The sequence below is a fragment of the Mizuhopecten yessoensis genome, unplaced genomic scaffold, assembly GCF_002113885.1.
Source record: "Mizuhopecten yessoensis strain PY_sf001 unplaced genomic scaffold, ASM211388v2 scaffold9541, whole genome shotgun sequence".
Taxonomy (NCBI): domain Eukaryota; kingdom Metazoa; phylum Mollusca; class Bivalvia; order Pectinida; family Pectinidae; genus Mizuhopecten; species Mizuhopecten yessoensis.
The window spans coordinates 620,734-641,419 of NW_018408099.1; the positions used below are offsets into that span (position 1 = coordinate 620,734).

Below are 20,686 nucleotides of genomic sequence, written 5' to 3' on the forward strand. Positions count from 1 at the left end.
GGCCCAGAGCAATGGTGGTATTATTATACAGGTAAAATTTCCAAATTTAAAAGAGAATAAAACCAATATCTCCATTTGGAGGAAAAACACCTGGTAGGCAATGTTGAATGTTGGATTGTTTTTAATCCAAGACAAGTTACAAGTAACTAGGGCTAGGGCTATGATTGAGTAGCTGTTACTACTTGATTACTCATATAACTAAACGTAAGACTAAGGCAGAACAAAACATAGGTTGTGTTTCTGGTAACATACCCTACCTATAACCCTTTTTTTGTGTGTCTACCCTAACCTTTTTAGTCAATTTTCAAAGAACCACTGTTTAAAGAACATTTTACACAGAATCAGGACTGCCGTCAACAACCAAAAAGGCATAGTCTTACAGAACGACGTAGGGGTTATTTCAATTTTTCATGCGACTTTGACATCCCAACTATACACAGTTAAAACACACTTTTGACGTCACTATCGTGCATGTCCGCCATTGTTGTTAACTACACAGCCACACAGCGTTCTGCCACACAGCGTTATCTCATGGACAACACTATAGGTTGTTTTGGTTTCAACACCATTTCTCTATTAAGTATGTAACAATCCTGACGAGGTGCCGTTTCACGTCGACGTCCCGCTCCAGTGAGTTGTTTTACATGTCCTAGTCATTGATAACGCTGCAATTAAGGCACTAAATCGTAAATCTTGTGCAATTGAACACTCACTTCTTTGCCCCGGCTTGCAGCATTCCTATCGCACAATTTCTATCCATTATTGAAAGTATACCCACATTGCCGTCACATTCAAACCTGGCAGCCTTTGCAAGGGAAGCTTACCTGATCACGAGGCAAAATTTGCATGCACATTACTTCAGTGCGCCGTTTATACACGCTTAGGGTATAAAATGTATGGAAGCCAATGATCTGAACTTAATGTCCAACAAATTTACTGTGGTATTTGGATTTCTTACCTTTGGAATGATGGGATTCCACCAATATAACATTGGTTTTGCAAGAAATGTTATGTTTAGCAACAATACATTATTTCAAAAGTGTATACTAAATTTTGCTGTTCAGTAATTTTTAAAGTAAAATTTGTCACCATTTACCTATCTACCCCAATTTTTCAAACAGTTTTGATGTAGTTTTCATGTAGTGTCAATGTCGATGCAAGCTGATCTAGCTTCTTGGTACGCATCTATATATACTGTTCTCTAATCATGTTCGGTTGGGAGTAACATGTTGGTACAAATTTTTGGTGATGATGACGCCAGTGATTGTTTAACCGAGATTTAAAACTATTTAGGAAGGGGGCTTCTTCAACTGTATTTGGGAGAGAGTTCCACACTTCCACGACCCTACCACTGTACAGGTTCCTGGTTACATTGAGCCTCATCCTTCTCTTGAAGAGTTTTTTGGAATTTCCTCTTGTTGTAGCCAACGTTGCCATTTTAATAATTTTGTCCTTGTCCAGAATGTCAATGTCATACATGATTTTAAACATTTGTATGACGTCTCCTCTCAATCGTCTATATTCTAAACTGGGGAGACCCAACATACAAAGTCTCTCACTGTAGGATTTTCCTTTTAGGAATGGAAGGTGTCTTGTTGCCCTGCGTTGGACATTTTAAATGGCAATTTGATCCTTTTTGAACATTGGAGACCATATGCAGGTGGCATATATTCCAAGTGTGGCCGCACTAAGCTTTGAAACAATTGAATACACATGTCTTTGTTTATAAATTTCTGTGAATGTCCGAAATATTAGTCCGAGGATTCTGTTGGCTTTGGAGACACACTAGTTGACATGATCAGTAAAATTTTAGTTTATGGTCAAATATTACTGACGAATCCTTTTCTTTGATCACTTTATCAATGGTTACTTCAATTTGTCCATTTTTTGTTGTATAAGCCGAGTCTATGGTTTGATTTCCTACTGACATGTGTTTACATTTTTTTCCATTTAGTTTCATGTTCCAGACTTTTGTCAAGTCACATAATCTGTGGATATCGTCCTGAAGAGTATTCCTATCATCGTCGTTCAAAATTCCTGAGTATAACTTTGTATCATCAGCAAATAGTTAACTATGGATTGTACGACTTCCGGCATATCGTTGACACATATCAGGATTAAAAGAGGTCCTAGGACAAGGCCTTGTGGGACACCACTAGTTACATTCCTGGTATTTGATATTTCACCATTAATCACTACCTTTTGCTTCATCCCGCTTGGATTTTTTTTTATCCATTGGATCCCATATTGTTCTAATTTAAACAGCAGCCGTTTGTGAGGGACAGTGTCAAATGCCTTGCTAAAGTCAAGGTATATAACATCTATCTGGGTTCCATTGTTTACTTGTTCTGACCAATCTTCAAGAACCTCTAGTAGCTGGGTAACACAAGATTTTCCCTTAGTGAAACCGTGTTGACACTTGGAGAAAAGATTGTTGGTGTCAATATGATCCACAATGGCATCCTTGATGATTCTTTGCATTAATTTTCCAAGAACTACATGTTAAGCTGATTGGTCTGTAATTTTCTGGGCTAGTTTTTTATCCTGGTTTATGTATGGGGGTCACAATGGCATTTTTCCAATCCTAAGGTAGTTTTCCCTCATTCAGACATTTTTTAAGAAGATGATGGTTGGTATGACAAGCTCGTTAGCCGACTCTAATAGTAGTTTCGGATGGAATAGGTCGAGACCTCCTGCCTTATTTGGATTTAGTAGCCTTATTGCCAATAGTATTTTGTCTTCCGTGATGTCAATATCGTTGATTGGTTCCAGATAGTTTCTTCTATTGAACACTGGTAGTGGCTCATTTGTTTCGACAGTGAATACACTTGTGAAGTAGTTGTTCATGATCTCAGCTTTATCTTTATTGTTAGATGTCAAGTCACGATTGGCGTCTTTGATATTTCCAATTGTACTTTTAGTCTTGGTCTTTGACCTTATGTATTTCCAGAATGTCTTGCTATTTGATTTGATGTCCATGGCCATGCTCCTTTCATAATTGTATATTGATGTTCTAATTTGTTTCAAAGCTTGGTTTCTAGCTTTTTTGTATTCATTCCAGTTCTTTTTGTTCTTTACGATGAAGGTACCTTGTCCATCTGGTTTTCTTGTGCCTAATAGCATGTACTGCCTCCCTGTCAAGTGGTGTTCTAAGGGTAAACTTGTCATTTTTTATCTTGCTCACTGGTATGTGTTCCCTGCAAGGACCTTCCATGACTCATCTACATTTTTAACAGACAGCATATCTGGCCAGTTGACATCTTTGATTTTCTCTCTGATCTTTGTGTAGTCGCCTTTATGGTAATTCAATCTCTCTACTTTGCTGGTAACATTTTCAGTATATAGACAAAGCTCGAAGTTCAGAGAGAGATGATCGCTTAGTCCAAGTCTGGGTTCATAGTTTATTTCATTTAGCATTCCCTCCTCATTGGTAAAAACAAGATCTAAGGTGGTGGGTTGATTACCTTCTCTAATTCTAGTAGGTTTGGTAACATGTTGGTAGAAGAATTCATTTCTTGTGCATTCTAAAAAATGTGTAGCCAGGTGTTGATCTGATACTGATGTTGTATTGGTTGTCCAATTGATGTCCTTGTGATTTGGACTTCTATAGATGGGTTCAATTAGGATATTGTCGCTGTTCTCGAGATCAATACTGCACCAAACTTGTTCTGAAAAACGACCATTGGTTTGACTGTTATTGCTTGTAGTTTAGATTCGGTGAATATGATCACACCCCTCTTGTTGTTGGACATATACCTTCTGGTATATTGTAGAATTCTGAATTATTTGTCATACCTGGATTTTTATACATGTATGTTAGTTTATTACAGGAAACTTGTTTATTTTTTGTTAGGCCTAAACAACTTGAAGCCAAGCGTAGAATGTTGACAGTGACTTCACCATTTACTATTACATTTCATCCTTTCTCTTTTTGACGGTATGAGGAAACAAATTGAAATGTTATAACTGTTATATGTACCTTAAATGACACAATCGACTAAGTTTGTGTACAAAAATGGTTAGCTCTGATGTATACCTTCTTTGAATATGATAAACCTAACACCGACTTAGTTCTCCATTGAGATGGCATTTTTTCATGTAAAGTGAAAGTAGACAATAAGTAGCATTACCCACAAACCGAGTTCAATTCCACAACCGTGTCTATAGAAATATCCATTTCTTTTGCGATTGCATCTTTTTCTGAATACTGTGATGTCTCGTCCATTCCTAGGCATGGCATCACAGACGAATCCCATTTCTCAAAAAAATCCCTCACATCTATTACATCTGTGGCTCCCCTCAGCAAACGCGTGCTCTCCATTTTGATTTTTTTTGTAAATACCTCGAATGTTGTACAAAACGAAATATGAAAATATATTCAAGAAAACACAAATACTTTAATATATTTGGATACTTGGTATATGAAATCGTATTAAATAATGCAATTTAGTTTATTTGTGGCTTTCAACATTTTATTGTTGTCATTTAATATAGATTTGTTTCGTTACATATTGTAAATTTCGAAAAACTAATAAAGCATTGTTTTGGCGGGAAACACTAAGGTAAATAAACAAACAGACAATCTTGAGGAAAGTAAAGAAAGCTAAAAGGGTAAGTAAGGTCACGGACTTAGATAACTCCGGACAATGTAACGGTACAGGATAACCCAAAATGTATCACTTCTGAACGGCAATCAATTTCTTTGATGATTGAAGCGGCGGTCGTTTATCCCCTCAAAGTACGTAAATTCTCGCGCAGTTCATCTGCCGAAGAGGCAGCTGTTGCCTTTCCCTCTAATCAGTATTCTGACGGCAGGTCATATTTAGTGACAGAGTTGAGTCTGATTTGCTGATGTGGCATCGTTGAAAGCTAGTTCAAGCGGGTCTCACTAATTTGCGCCATAGGAGATTTAGCGCCATTAGGTACGCCATAGGAGTTTTTGCACGCCATAGGCCTAGCAAATTGTAAGTGTTATATCCACGAAATATTTCGATTTTTCCATTGGTATACTCATTTAACATGTTGAGGTAAAGTATCATTTAAAAAAAATTACACTAATTTACGCCATACATGTTTTTTCACGACATAGATGGTAGCAAAATATGGAATTATTTTCAGCAAATAACTAGGTTTTTACTTTGGTATATGCATTAAACAGGTTGTGGTAACGTTTCATTCTTAAAAAATGTTTATTTTGTTAGGAAATCGACAAAATAATTCTTCGCGATTCAGAAGATGTAACAACATAACCTATTTTCGTGTTATCGCACTTTGCAAAGCGACGGTGGCGCCCGGAGTAAAGCAACTTCCGGTTTAGTTAGGCGTCTATTGATACAGTAGAAGCGATCGTCGAGTGTTCACCGTCTCCAAGATATAACGCTATCTAATGTAATTTGTGTGTGATATATAATACGTCATTGTAATCATTATATACTTTTATTGCATGCTTACTAATAAATACGGGTTTGGTTGTATATGCGATACAACACAATTGCTCTAACCCATATCGGCCCTCGTCGTATCACACCCCAAAACCTGTATCAGCCCCCGCCGTATCACACCCCAAAATCTGTATCAGCCCGCAAAACCCATATCACATCCCTTTTGGGAAAAAAATCGTTTTTCAAAATCCCAAAAATAAAAATAAATCAAAAGATAGTAGTTTTTATTAGTAAGTATGTAATAAACAGAATATAACACGCCTTTTTCCATATCACACCCAGTATCAACCCTCGACCAATATCAGCTCTCGGGCCTTCGGCCCTTGGGCTGATATTGCAGTCTCGGGGTGATACTGGGTGTGATATGGAAAAAAGCATGTATTATTCTCTATTTATTACATTTTATACAACTTTTTTGATATGTTATAGTTATTGCACGTAGTTTACAACGTTAACAGCAGCCTGTAAGGAGGCAGTATCCAAATCGGGTCAGTACCCAAATCGGATCACTTTTTGCAAAAATACTTATAAGTAAATAAATGTGTAACAAATCAGTTATAATAATGATGTAGTCTTAGAAAAGATAGCCATGCACCATTTTTTGTCTAGAGATGTTTAGTTTTTAAGTTCAAATAGCACAAGAAAATGTAATTCAAACTCAAATGTCATTGTTTTTATCACGTTTTTAAAAAATGGCGCGTGCGACGACTATGCATGATGTTTGGGACTATAGGAATACATTCGCACTATAGAAATACTTTTTGTCATATAAATTCTAAAGGTCATCATAGAATGTTAATATGCTGACAAAAGATACTCATTTGAAGCGTAAGATACTGCATAATTCAAGCCTTGATCCGATTTGTATCCTGACATTCGCAAAAACCAGAGATGCTGATAGGTGACTTCAGAGCGTTCTATAAATATCTCAAGGGAGCCCCGGGTGCTAATTTCGTTTGTAAGAACACCCATCTATATTCTTCGTTTGATACAACCATAAATGAATATAATTCCTCCTCAGATTTTTCAATGATTTAGTACAATGATGGTTTGGAGATCCGATTGGGGAGATTGACGTTCCTGGTGTCATGACTCTAGATTTATTTATATGGAGAATTGATTCTCTCATTTTTTTTCTCAAAAAAAGGGGCTAAGTAAGGAAGGTACCAAATGTGAACTAGCTGCTATTTATTATACAGCAAACTAAATAAAACTTCCGATAAAGTTGACGTGCGAGTAGATAGTTCATTAGTTGCAGAACCTTTAGCTAGCAGACGCTACCAACGTGGGCGTGGTTCTATCCTGGATCCATTATATATTTCTGTGTGACTTTATCTATGTAATGTGTTTATTGCTTATTTTATTTGTAGACTTATGAATAAAAAACTAATGTGCACCTTGCGATGACATAGCTCCTTAGGACCAGACGATTTTTATGTATATTGCGTGGTCAGGTTTGAATATAGTATTATGTATGACCCAACCATAAACAAATCCTATGGCATACCGACAAATAAACTGATATACATGGACGATTGCAATGTCTGATGATGACTAATCTGTAACACATCACAGAGAACATCCTATCGTTACTAATTATAACAACAAACAACTTCTACATTCTGAATTTTAGAGAACAGCATCCCTGATAATAGATACCGCCAGTATCGTGTACACGTGTGTAATGAGAAACTGGAAGTGTCTTTACTCCGATTTAAGGGACGTAACTCTAAAAATCCAATATGGCGGCTTTATGTTTCATATTTATTTTTCAACTGAATTATTGCAAACACTTTGATTAGTCATGTTAAGTTTCAGTAATTCCTGTATTTCTACAACCAGAATTGGAACAGCTGGAACATAAGATTGATTGCTGCATGCATATGTTGACTAGAGATACTTAAACGATAAATATTGATCCGTTTTTTATTTGACAGTGAAAATGGTTTGGGGAGCTATAGCATCAGTTGGGTTGAATATATTCTTTGGATTTCTGTGGTATTCCCCGTTTGGCCTGGGAAAGCTTTGGATGAAAGCAACCTTCCCTGGAGAGTCGTTACAGCAGCTTCAGGAAAGCAAAAGTCCTTCTGCATTGCCTCTTACCATTTGCTCCAATTCGGTTCTGGTGGCCATTCTTCACTACTTTGTGGGGTAAATATATTAGACTGAGACCTGACAGTGCAATTCATATATTAGTCCTTTTCAAAACATCCCCATACAAACAGACAGATTATCAGATATTTCTGTTGGTGTATTTAATTGGTTACCGTTGCTGTAGCTAAATATTGCATTAAGATCCGTAGGTGTTATATTAAGTGACAGTTGACATGTTAACATTTTTCCTCAAAAAATAATTACTTAAGGAAGAACCATGGTCATTTTTGGCGTTTTATGGTATATAAAGAAAAATCTGTGCACTTTGCATAAATCCACAAAGCGGTTTATGCACTTTTCCATATACATGTATACAAAACAATGCATTATAACTTGATCATGGTAACAATTGATTGAATGGGGTGGTGATGTAGTGGGAAAAGATTTCTATTTACGTCCTTCTGGTTCATCTTAACAACGCACGTGGTGTTGTGTGGAATCACTCCTACATGAAAATTTGAAAATATGAACAGAGCTATCGGCCATCTTTCCTCAGCTTCATATACCTTGTAAATTACCTGATTTGTTACAGACCCTTTCTGGGAGTGACCAGTGTTCCTGATGCCCTAAAGGTCGCGCTCGCCTTGTTCGTGGTAGGGTCTTTCCTTGATATCCCACATACCTTCTACAAAAGAGGTTCCTTCGTGACGTACTTGGTAGACCACTCTTACAACGCCGCTGTCCTTACATCAACCTGTCTGTGCCTGGTCTACTTTGGCTAAGCCTCACAGCCATGATTAGATTCCATCAGAATTATTTTTCATGTCTTCATTTTCACTTTTATCATATCTAGGGAATAGCAAAAAAACACTGTTTTACAATTTTTCACTGGAATTGTATTTCAAAAGAAACATTGTAATTCAATTATGTATCAAGTGCTTTATATACATTTATTCATTTCTCTGAGCATTTTAAATCTTTGGCAGCTGGGGTAGTTAAGTGCAAAAAAACTGCTAAAACACCTTTATAATCTTGTGTAACAGAACTGATGTGTCTATAGGGTGTATTACTCATTTGCAAGTGCTATCTAGCATCATATGTAATTTGTGAACTAACACATTATACATGTATATACCTGTACCTATAACCATACACAGAACAAAAGGAGCCATACATGTTAATGTTATACTATTCAAGATTATAAAAGTGGATTAAACATGTTGACATACCTGTTATGCATGCGTAAGAAATGTTCAGGTTTTGATCATGACAAACTTTCTTGAAACATTATGATCTGATGATTTCATTTCATCTCAAATTTGTTTTGAATGTTCAAATTCTGCAATATTCCTGTGTGTACTATACTGTATTAGGATAGTGTCTAGTTCCTGTTAGGTTTATTTAGATTTGTCTCTGTGTTTATTACTTATTATATACTTAATTAATCTCTGTGTTTATTACTTATTATATACTTAATTATAATACTACAAATATGTGTCGGTAATACTAATATCATTCACTTAGTATTTCTTCTTTGTTATTTTTTTAGACCTATTTTGGTTTTATTTTGATGTAAAATTTCTTTTATGTGCAAGACTTGTGTTGCTTGCTATCTTTTTCTGTAAATAGGCTGTTCAATTTACCCTTGTGCCATTTTGAAGACTTATTTTCTGAAATTTTAAGGAAGAAATTCTGGTTTTACCTTTTGTTTATTTGCAGCATTTAATATTTTATAAAAAAATATCTAATATCAATAAACTTTTGTATGGATCCAATTGCTCAGGGTTTCTTTTTCGCATGCCGTAAAACATACATGGGTTTGGCCAAAAAATAATTTGCAAGTTTCAGGTACCCCGACCGCCCCTAGATTTTACCTCCAACCCTAACAATTTTATCTCCCTCGAACACAACTCCATTCAATGATGGAAAACAGATTTCAGTATAACAAAATGATAGTTTTAGATGAACTTGGTCATATCATGTATCAGAAGTTTTGTGCTATTTTAAAACCAATGCTAAATTACGGAGAAAAAATCAATTACAGCAATAAAGAATAGGTGTTAATTGTTACAAACTACAATTATACCATTGATAAAAGTGAAGTTTGACTTTTCAACATCTAAAAATATTTTTTGTTGTAAGAATTTTTAACTAGAATTTTTAAGACCAATTTGACAAGTTTTCACTACACAGAATTTTGGAAACTGATGACTCCTGTTATCTTGAATGAAAATCAAATTATTCATATTAATTATTTGGGTAAGCTGATTTACAGACAAGAGATCCCATAGGGATCTTGGCGCCCACCATTGTACTATCTTCATTAGTTCTTTGTCAGTTCAATCTTTTCTCTTCTTTCCTCTAATCTGTTTGATCGAATCATGTTAACAGTAAATGCACCTTGAGGTAACTTTTGATCTAAACTTAATACTGATGTGTATGAAAGCCAACCTTCAAAGTGAGTTTGTCATTTCACATATTTATTATTACAGTACTTAACTTAATGTGATAGAAATAGAATCGATCATTGCAATATGAGAAAGATCTGTTTAGTTCTTCCTTTAGCCATTTTGTTTTTATGATCAGTCTCAAAATATAACATGCACAACGAGGGATCAAGGGGAACCTACATATCAAATTTGAGAAAGATCCCTCAATTATTCCTGAGAAATACAGTATACTAACAAACCTACAATGTCAAAAATCGAAGATGGCTGTCGGCAGGCCATTTCGTTTAACTGATCAGTTTCAAAAGTAAACATGATCAATAAAGGATAGTGGCATGGGGAATCTGCATTGGCTGGCCCCAAATTAATTTTTTGGGCAAGTAAAACATTTGAAGCACTGGCCCAAATGACATTGGTTGCCCAAATAATTTTGGGAACAAATATTTCAACATCATTTAACACAATGCCTCGGGCACATTTAAATTACACATAACAATGTTTGTAATATGTAAAACATATTTCTAATTCTTCAACCCTAGTTAAGATCATAGGAGTGTATTGCTAAACGGATATAGGACGTACATCCCTAGTTGAAAATCCAATGTAGGGAGACAGTATCACAATTTCCGCATATTCTAGTGTTTAATATTAAACTGATGAATATTGTATGTTTATTATTGACAGAACAGTTATTATTCTCTTTCAATATCAAAGTATTTAAAAGCAATCCAGGCATTAATTCAGTTTTTTTTTAATCATGTGTCCATTTTAAGCTCACCTGGCCCGAAGGGCCATGTGAGCTTATGCCGTACTGCGGCATCCGGCGTCCAGCGTCCGTCCGTCAACTTTTTCTTTTGAACTACTTCTTCTGAAGAACTGTAGGACCTAGAGTCATGATATTTGGCCAGTAGGTACCTGGGATGGAGTGCTATAAAGTTTCCTCATTAAAATGACCTTGACCTACTTTCAAGGTCACAGCGGTCAAATATGTGAACATTTTCAAACAACAATTTCCTAAGAACCATTTGGACTAGAGTCATGATACTTGGGTATATTATGTAGACCAGCAGTGCGAATATTTTTCTCGTTACAGTTATAAGGTCAAAGGTCAACTTTAAATGCTAGTGGGAGGTTCAAATGTCAACTTTGATTAAAATCTTTAATAATCTTCTTCTCAAGTTCCATAAGGCCCAGGGTCATGATTTTTTGCCAGTAGGTAGCTGGGAAGGAGTGCTATAAAGTTTCCTCATTAAAATGACCTTGACCTACTTTCAAGGTCACAGCGGTCAAATATATGAAAATTTTCAAACAACAATTTCCTAAGAACCATTTGAACTAGAGTCATTATACTTGGGTATGTTATGAAGACCAGCAGTGCGAATATTTCTCTCAGTTACAGTTATGAGGTCAAAGGTCAACTTTAAATGCTAGTGGGGGGTTCAAATGTCAACTTTGATTAAAATCTTTAACAATCTTCTTCTCAAGTTCCATAAGGCCCAAGGTCATGATATTTGGCCAGTAGGTAGCTGGGATGGAGTGCTATAAAGTTTCCTCATTAAAATGACCTTGACCTACTTTCAAGGTCACAGCGGTTAAATATGTTAAAAACTTCAAACAATATCCTAAGAGCCATTTGGACCAGAGTCATGATACTTGGGTATGTTATGAAGACCAGCAGTGCGAATATTTTTCTCATTTACAGTTATGAGGTCAAAGGTCAACTTTGAATGCTAGTCGGGGGTCAAATGTCAACTCTGATTAAAAGCTTTATCAATCTTCTTCTCAAGTTCCATAAGGTCCAGGGTCATGATATTTAGCCAGTAGGTACCTGGGATGGAGTGCTATAAAGTTTCCTCATTAAAATGACCTTGACCTACTTTCAAGGTCACTGGGGTTGAATATGTTGAAAACTTCAAACAACAATATCCTAAGAACCATTTGGACTAGAGTCATGATACTTGGGTATGTTATGTAGACCATCAGCGCAAATCTTTTTCTCAATTACAGTAATGATGTCAAAGGTCAACTTTAAGTGCAAGTTGGGGTCAAAGGTCAACATGAGTCAAAGGCTTTAACAATCTTCTTTTCAATTTCCATAAGGCTCAGGGTCATGATATTTGGCCGGTAGGTACCTGGGATGAAGTGTTATAAATTTTCCTCATTAAAATGACCTTGACCTACTTCCAAGGTCACTGGTGTCAATTATGTTAAAAACTTCAAACAACAATATCCTAAGAACCATTTGGACTATAGTCATGATACTTGGGTATGTTATGTAGACCAGCTGTGTGAATTGTTTTCTTTATTGCAGTTATGAGGTCAAAGATCAACTTTAAGTGCAAGTCGGGAGTCAAATGTCAATATGAGTTAAAAGCTTTAACATTAAAATTTCAAGTTTCAAACAACAATATCTTCAGAACCGTTAAGAGATATTAAAATGTCTTGTGTTCTAATTACCAAATTTGGTCTTAAGTTACCTATATGTCAGTTGCATGTAACAAAAGAAACAGGTGAGCGATACAGTCCTCTGGGCCTCTTGTTCTGTACTTCAGCAAACCGGATACCTATTTCAATACTGTGAAGTTTTTCAAGAACGATAACTCTTACATGCAATTACTATGTGTATATGGTTTTATTATAAAATGTCCATTTATTAATTTTACACAATTTCAGCATTTATGTAATTGATATACATTAATGCAATACTAATCTATGTCAGCATCATTTTTATTGACATTATTTTGCAAAAAAATATTGTTGTTTTTTTCAAAATTCACTTCTTTTACATAAATTTCCATTTAAAATCCTTAAAAAAAATTGCGGCAGAAAATTTTCTTTACTTCAAAGCAATATAAATACAAAATGTGAAGAAATTCTACTTAGAAATGGCGACACAATCCTATTACCTTAAAACCTGACATGTTTCTCAAAGAAATACACAAAACTCGCACCTCAAGGAAGACACCCTGGCCGTATTTATATAGAAAATCTGGAAAAAAATCATCACTTTTTCTAAATCACGGACGGTTCGATCCAAATCGAAGCAATGACAACTGAAAAATGTACTGCCCCACAGTTAATATGGAAGGGACTATAATTTACTTTATTCATATTTTTTTTCAACAGTCGCCCAATCTAGTTTTGTTGGGCCAGTGACTACCTCACTTTGGACAACTTTAGGTCGCCTGAGCAAGACTTCTGCCCCGATCATGCAATTCTTTTATCAAATATACATTATACCCGATAAGGATAATTAAATCTATACAATAAACAGATATAAATAAGTCCTATCCAGCCCCGTTCCTGTTAATCGTCGCCCGTTCCTGCCCGATCCATATCAATACTACTACAAAACTACGAAATGGAAATATAAAAAGAACTCAAAAGATAGTGATCTACCTGTGGACAGGGACGTGCGACCTCACAGCAAAGGATGAGAATGGTCACATATGGCTTAGGTACAATAAAAAAGAGCGAGGAAAGGATTTCTACATAAAAGCAGGACTTTGTTGTATTTAGTGAAACAGATATACCAGAGTTTGTTCTTTGCTACTAGCCACACAGGTGGCGAACATCGGCATTATAAATTGAAGGATAAAACGAAACCTACAATAAAAATGAGTGGAAACAGGAGTGTGAGAGCAGAAAAGAGAACAAATCAACTGACCAGTCTTGACTCTGCAACCTTCGTGAAGCGAGATGGAAACATTGGGCGTCCACCCAAATCTAAGAAAAGGCTACGACAAGACTGCAGCGATGTCATCTGTAAATGCCCGATATGTGAGAAGGAAATTGATGAGAATACCCAAGCTACACAGTGTGAAATATGCGACTGCTGGTACTGCTGGCCCTGTAGTAAATATCCAAAAGAACTCTATACGTTGGTCGACACTGGGCTTCTGAAAAACTTCAAATGGATCTGTAACATATGTAACATGAATTTCCCACGCTTCAGTTCCATGGAGAAATCTTTAAAAGACGTAAAGAAAAGTACAGGACAGAGACTTGACAAACTTGAAGATAAAGTGAACAAAGTGGAAAAGGAAATTCCTACTAGGGTGTCGGGAGCTGTCCAAGGGATGAAAGGGGACATAATCGGCAACATAAAAAAAGATATGGATGAAGTCATAGGAAATAGATTGAGGGAAATGGATCTCATGGCTTTCAACCTCCCTGAATCGGACAAAGAAACTTCAGCTGATAGGAAAAGAGAAGATATAGGAAATTTGATACATCTTTTCCAGCTAATAGGCATAGAGAATACACAAGTAAAGGATGCAATAAGACTCGGTAAACCCTCAACGGACAGAACCAGACCAGCAAAAATAACGATTGAAAATAGATCAGAAAGGAAGAAAATTTTGGATAACTGCAAACAGATCAAGGATATCCAGGAGGAGAAGTTTAAAAAAGTCGTCTTAACCAGAGACTACACAAAAGAGCAAAGGGAAAAACACCAACCCCTGTGGAAAGAAAAGAAGGAAAGGAAGGAAAGAGGAGAAAAAGTAGCCATTAGAGGAGACAAAATAATAGAAATTGACAAAGAACCCAATCCAGTACCATTTACACAGCAGGAACGTAAGCCGGGTCCATCAGGGGTTCCTAAAAAAAGTACAACCTCGGCCAAAATTTCGAAAGTAACACAAAAGAACAAAAAGAAGGATGACGCCACAAAAAAACAAAGTGAAATCGTAGGACGTCTGGTGAGATCAGCTGAAAAACGGGCAACGACAACGACTAGCAAACCTCTAACTAGTACCCAAGTTACAAGTACATCATCAGGAAAAGTGGGTGCAATGCCTTCCGACCCTCTTATAGCTCTAAACCTGGATTCGGAGAAAGATGAAGGCTCAGAGGTGGAATCATTGTTAGCTTCACAAATGGAAATATCTCGGGGAAGCCAAGGATGGGATGGTATGGACTCCGAACGCAATACTTCCGATAAGGAGGGAACCCCATAGGGAACAAGTTTTAACAAGGAAGGAAACAATCCTCTTTTAACTGTAAATTGAGAGAATCCTGACAAACTACGTTTCCTTTAGTCAAGAGAGGACTGGGTGATCTGACGGATGAAAATGAAAACAATGTTTCGGACAACAAGGAAAAGGCCAATCTATTAAACAGATATTTTTGCAGCGTATTCACCGACAAAAATCTGGAAAAAAACTCCATTATTTGAAAGCCGTAACAATAACATCGAGCTAACAGAAGTTCAAATAAACGATAAAATGGTCCTGAAGTAACAAGAAGAAGTCAAAGTTTCAAAATCCCCAGGGGCTGACGGTCTACACCCGAAGGTCATTAAATAAATTGGAATCGCAATATCAACCCCGACCAAAATCATCTTCCAGACATCTCTCGACGAAGGGAAACTTCCAACCCAATGGAAAGAGGCAAACATAACTGCACTGCATAAAAAGGGAAGCAGGAAACAACCAGCAAATTATCGTCCGGTGAGTTTAACATCAGTCATTGGAAAATGCATGGAACAAATTCTACGTGATAAAATTATGGAACATTTAGAAAACAACAACCTTCTAACCAAACACCAGTACGGATTCAGAAAGGGATGATCAACAACCAACTCGAAGTCATTGAAATTATAACCAAAATTTTGGACAACAAAGAACCAGTGGACATCATATACTTAGATTTTAAAAAAGCCTTTGATACAGTCCCCCACAATCGTTTATTAACTAGGCTTGAAAGATATGGAATTACTGGAAAGGTATTGGAGTGGATAAATGACTTTCTTATCGGGAGACAACAACGGATGATTGTACACGGGGAGGCATCCGAATGGGAGGCTGTACAATCTGGAATACCACAAGGGAGAGTACTCGGCCCAATCCTGTTTCTAATATTTATTAACGACCTTCCGGAACACAGCCATACCATCTCTAAACTATTCGCAGATGACGTAAAGATCATTGGAAAGACATGTTCTGTGGCAGAGAAAGTTTCATTTCAACAAGATCTGAACAACGTCACAAAGTGGTCTGATAAATGGCAGATGTCAGTCAACACCTCAAAATGTAAATCAATGCATCTGGGGCATAGTAACCAGGAAAATAACTATTTAATGACAATCAACGGAAGCTCGACCAAAATATCACAAGTCAAGGAAGAAAAGGATTTAGGAGTCACAATCGACAAAGACTTGGAAGTTCAGCAAGCACATATCAGGATGTGTGTCAAAAGGTAACCAAATGACCAGCGTTGTCAGACGAACTTCTGAACAACTTGACAAAGAAACGTTCCTAACGGTCTACAAAGCATTGACCAGGCCACATGTAGAATACGCAAGTTCTGTTTGGAATCCAATCTACAAAAGGGATATCATAGCCATCGAAAACGTGCAACGTCGGGCGACAAAATTAGTTAAAGCTCTAAGAAACAAGACATACAGGGAAAGACTACTAAATCTAGGAATTCCGACGCTCCAATATAGAAGGAAACGGAATGATATGGGACAGACGTACAGAATTCTACAGGAAATAGATAAAGTAGAGAAATCCAAGTTCTTCGAGCTAGAGGATAACACCAGAACTAGAGGACACTAGTGGAAGCTGAAGAAAGTAAGGAGTAGGAAAAACTGTAGAAAAAAATGCTTCTCCAACAGAATTGTGAACGATTGGAATAACCTGACAAGCTTGGTAGTGACTGCAGGAAGTTTAAATCCAGACTGAATGACCACTGGAGAAACCTGTCTATTAAATTCACACCTGAGTGTTATTAGCTCCAGAAAGACAAATAACTCACAGGTAAGCATACGTTATAATTTAGTGATACTGTATCGCTAATTTTAACAAATGCAACAATAATAGTTATTGGGGGTATTAATGAAACTTATGATAACCAGCATAATGAAGTTATGAATATTCCACAAATCAGTAATTGTAGTGGTTAGAGAACCGGCTTAAATCCCCATAGAGAAGTAAGAGCGTGGAGCGTGGAGACTTCTTGAATTCCAGAAGGTGTCGCTTACCCTAGTGTACATAGTGGATAGAAACGGACAATGGAAGGGTAGTAACATTATTTGCTATCTTCAACAGTCTTAACATTGGAAAAATGAACATTAAGGTCACGTGCTTATCCGCAGTTAATGTTGCTGACAGCGGGTTGGTGAAATTGTTTCGCTACCTCAACACGTATGCATATATATCAGGAATTTTAATTGTAAATTGATTTTTTTTATTTTTTTTTTTTAATCAACACACTAAAAATCGTTAGTGTGAACGAACTTTTAACTCTTAAAACTAGTCACCAACAAATGTGCGCATACCATAAAGTATCGATGACAACAAGATATAGGACAGTCTCACAAGTCGAAGACTTACAACGACTGGAAGAACAGTGCGAACAGTGCGAAATACTCTTATTTCGTTGCAATTCTTTTATCAAATATACCCGATAAAAAATACATAATACCACGGAATTAGATTATCTAAGTCCGTGATAATACTATAAATATATATATCATAAGTAATAACGACATAAATGTATATATATGCTTTAGTCCGATCATGTAATTGCAATCCTTTTATCAAATATATCTTCTACCCGATAATGATACTTAAATGTATCTTACATATATATTCATTAATGTATATAATAATTGATAGATTTCTGCCCGTTCCTGCCCGTTCCTGCCTGCTCCTGCCTGTTCCTGTAAATCGTCTCTCCATTTTGAATTTTGTATTACCTCGTTATATTTACATTCTGTATGCTTAGACCCATTGACAAAAATTACATTCATAAATGCATAACACAGGTGTTCATAGAATCTCAGCACGTGGGAACTGATAGTAACCTGATCACACTGCGTAGTAATACACTACAAAAACTACTCACTCGGAACGACCGACCTAGATGCTTAATTCTTACATCTTAAAATATTATTGAACTGTGCTTTGTGAAATATCCACGTATTCACGTGTCCTGTGCTACAAATAAACATTGAATATGGAACTACATTTTGTTGTGTTATTGTTGTTGACGGTTGCTAAGATCTCTCACGATAGTGTCACATTTCCCCGCGAAAAAACACTGTTCTCGCCACTGCGTTGCACCCGTGTATAAGCAGGAACAAACCCTGTTTATTTGTTTTATTCGTTGTTATATCGATCCACTGAAAGGATTCGTCAATGTAAATATAAGGAATGATATTTATTTTTTCAACATTTATGAGGTCATAACAACAATGGGTTTTTGGACATATTTTACATGAATCGCAATCATTCCTTAAGTACAAAACGAAATATGAAAATATATTCAAGAAAATACCAATTCTTTAATATATTTGCATACTTAGTATATGAAGTCGTAGTCAATAATGTAATTTAGTTTATTTGCCGCTTTCAACATTTTATTGTTGACATTTAATATAGATTGGTTTTGTTACATATTGTATATTTCGAAAAAATTATAAAGCATTGTTTTGGTTGGAAACACTGAGGTAAATAAACAAAAGCACAATCTTGAGGAAAGCACAGGGCCACATGTTTATGTGTGTTGTGACCCATATCAGTATAACATATGTGTGATTGTAACGTGGCCCTGTGAGGAAAGTAAGAAAACTTATAGGGTAAGTAAGGTAAACCTAAACTAGTTTTAAATAAACAACCTAGGGCGAACGGGATTTAGGGCGAAACAGCCTTCCACTGAGCACTGTGATGTCTCAACTTACACCTATAGTCAGTAAAGTTATAAAGTTATCATGTGCATTATGTAGGAAATAGTTTTATCATATCATAACAATGTGTATTTAACTATGCAAATATATTATATTCAAATCGCTTTTGATTTAAAAAGTTAGGTTTTTTTTACTGTAAATATTGTTCCTCTAAGCCAGGCGTAGTCCAAGTGACATAAACTTCAGCGTGTTGAAGGCAGTCACTACAAAGTAGAAGTAGAAGAAGCACAATTCCCAAACGGCAAGACATAAAACACGAAAATCTCTTTTTTTTTAATAGTTTGGAGACGTCCCCTCATTTGGGTTATAATCATGCATTTGGGTAACAATTGCTTTTTATAGTACCAATTTTAATCCCGAAATAGAGAATAAAGTTGGATAAGATGTACCAGAAAGTTCATAAACTCCCCACTATAAAAGATAGAGATTATGCGTACGAAGCAGTAGTCGGACCAAAACTTGAATATTGAAACGAAAACTCGTCTGTCGTCTCTACTTGAGGGTTACACTCAAGCCTACTGTATGTCACGGATTCAGTGCTGATCACAGATCGTCGTATTAGCCAAGATTGTCAAAGAATAACTCAACCCCTCAAATCAAGTGCAATACATATATTCTGATAAAGCATAAGATTAGTTATTACAGAGGTACAATATGGTATTTCAGCTCTCACTCTGGTTACTCTAGTTACAATAAATGATTATAACCAAGAGGATGTCCCAGTATTTGTCTTAATTGTCTCAATGGTAGCGTCTACAGTAACAAAGTACACTGGCCGAATAGAGTATTATTGTATTGCAATGATTAAAAATAGTTTTTTATGATAAATATTCAAATAACGTAATCAATAACAAGAAATTATAAAAGTATTATCTAATAATACCCTATCTAATACAGAGTAATCTGACACTCACACTTTAAATAATAAATAACTATTACAGTGAAATCTATAGAAAGTATCACATATAATACTTTCTCTAGTACATGAAAACACTAAACTCTTGAGATATTCTTTAAATGTGATTATCAGAAGAGCAAGTGAGCTTATGCCATGGCGCAGTGTCCGTCGTCCGTCCGTCTGTCAACTTTTCCTTTAAAACGCTTTTTGTCCTGAACGACCCAGTAGATTTTGACCAAATTTGGTCACAAGCATCGTTGGGGGAAGGGGAACACATTTTGTATAAATGGTGGGTGTGGCCCCCCTGGGGGCTGAGGGGCGGGCCCAATAGGGGAAATAGAGCAAATTCTTTAAAATCTTTCTTCTTCTGTAGGAATGAAAGGATTAATTTTGTATAAATGGTGGGTATGACCCCCCTAGGGGCATAGAGGTGGGGCTCTGTTTGAAGTTTGTTCTTGCTATATCTCAAGTACTGGATGGATCTTTCTGAAATTTCATATACATGTAATTTCAGCATCTACCATTGATTGCTATATCTTTACTTCATACCAATTATTTTAAACACATTCAGGTGAGCGATACAGGCCCTCTGGGCCTCTTGTTCATAATATGGAAATGGATGAAAGTATCAATTTCTCTATTACAAGATCTCAACCAAACATCTTGTAAAAAATATAAGAGAACATTAGACTCTTATAATTAAGACCTATAATTGTTACAATAACTTGATAATTATGGAAATTGATCAAAGCATCAATTTCTCTATTACAAGATTCCAACCAAAGATCTTGTAATAAAAGTAAGAGTACAATAGACTCTTATAGTAACTTGTTTTTTTTTTTTTTTTTTTTTTATTTTTCAAGATTTTCAGAACATGTACATTATACAGAACATCACATCAACACACATCCACACATTCACACATATCTACTATTGAAATTATCGTCATCCTCATCCTCATCATCCTCATCCTCATCCTCATCATCTGATGATGATTTTATACAATCACCAAGACACATTCAATTTTCACACACTTTCACACATAGAAAGACAAAACAAATGGGCAAAGAGCACTGAGAGAGAGAGAGAGAGAGAGAGAGAGAGAGAGAGA

The 20,686-nt window shown here is 36.1% G+C and overlaps 2 protein-coding genes across 3 annotated transcripts in view; one reads left to right on the forward strand and one right to left on the reverse strand.

Moving 5' to 3' along the window:
* The window catches only part of LOC110458300 (snRNA-activating protein complex subunit 3-like), a 12,664-nt gene extending 8,337 nt beyond the window's left edge, over positions 1 to 4,327 (reverse strand). The window contains exon 1 of one of the 2 annotated variants that reach the window (XM_021509945.1): positions 4,135 to 4,327. In XM_021509945.1, the coding sequence (XP_021365620.1) occupies positions 4,135 to 4,256 (122 nt within the window). In that variant the 5' untranslated portion in view covers positions 4,257 to 4,327. Of the gene's footprint in view, positions 1 to 4,130 lie in introns of both variants that reach the window. The other variant, XM_021509944.1, reaches the window with a different exon arrangement.
* Positions 4,328 to 4,529: 202 nt separating this feature from the next.
* LOC110458333 lies at positions 4,530 to 9,305 on the forward strand. The gene is made up of 3 exons (XM_021509992.1): positions 4,530 to 4,611; positions 7,379 to 7,592; positions 8,128 to 9,305. Exons 2-3 carry the CDS (start codon positions 7,384 to 7,386, stop codon positions 8,315 to 8,317), a joined length of 399 nt encoding a protein of 132 aa, XP_021365667.1. The 5' UTR covers positions 4,530 to 4,611; positions 7,379 to 7,383; the 3' UTR covers positions 8,318 to 9,305.
* Positions 9,306 to 20,686: the final 11,381 nt, after the last annotated feature.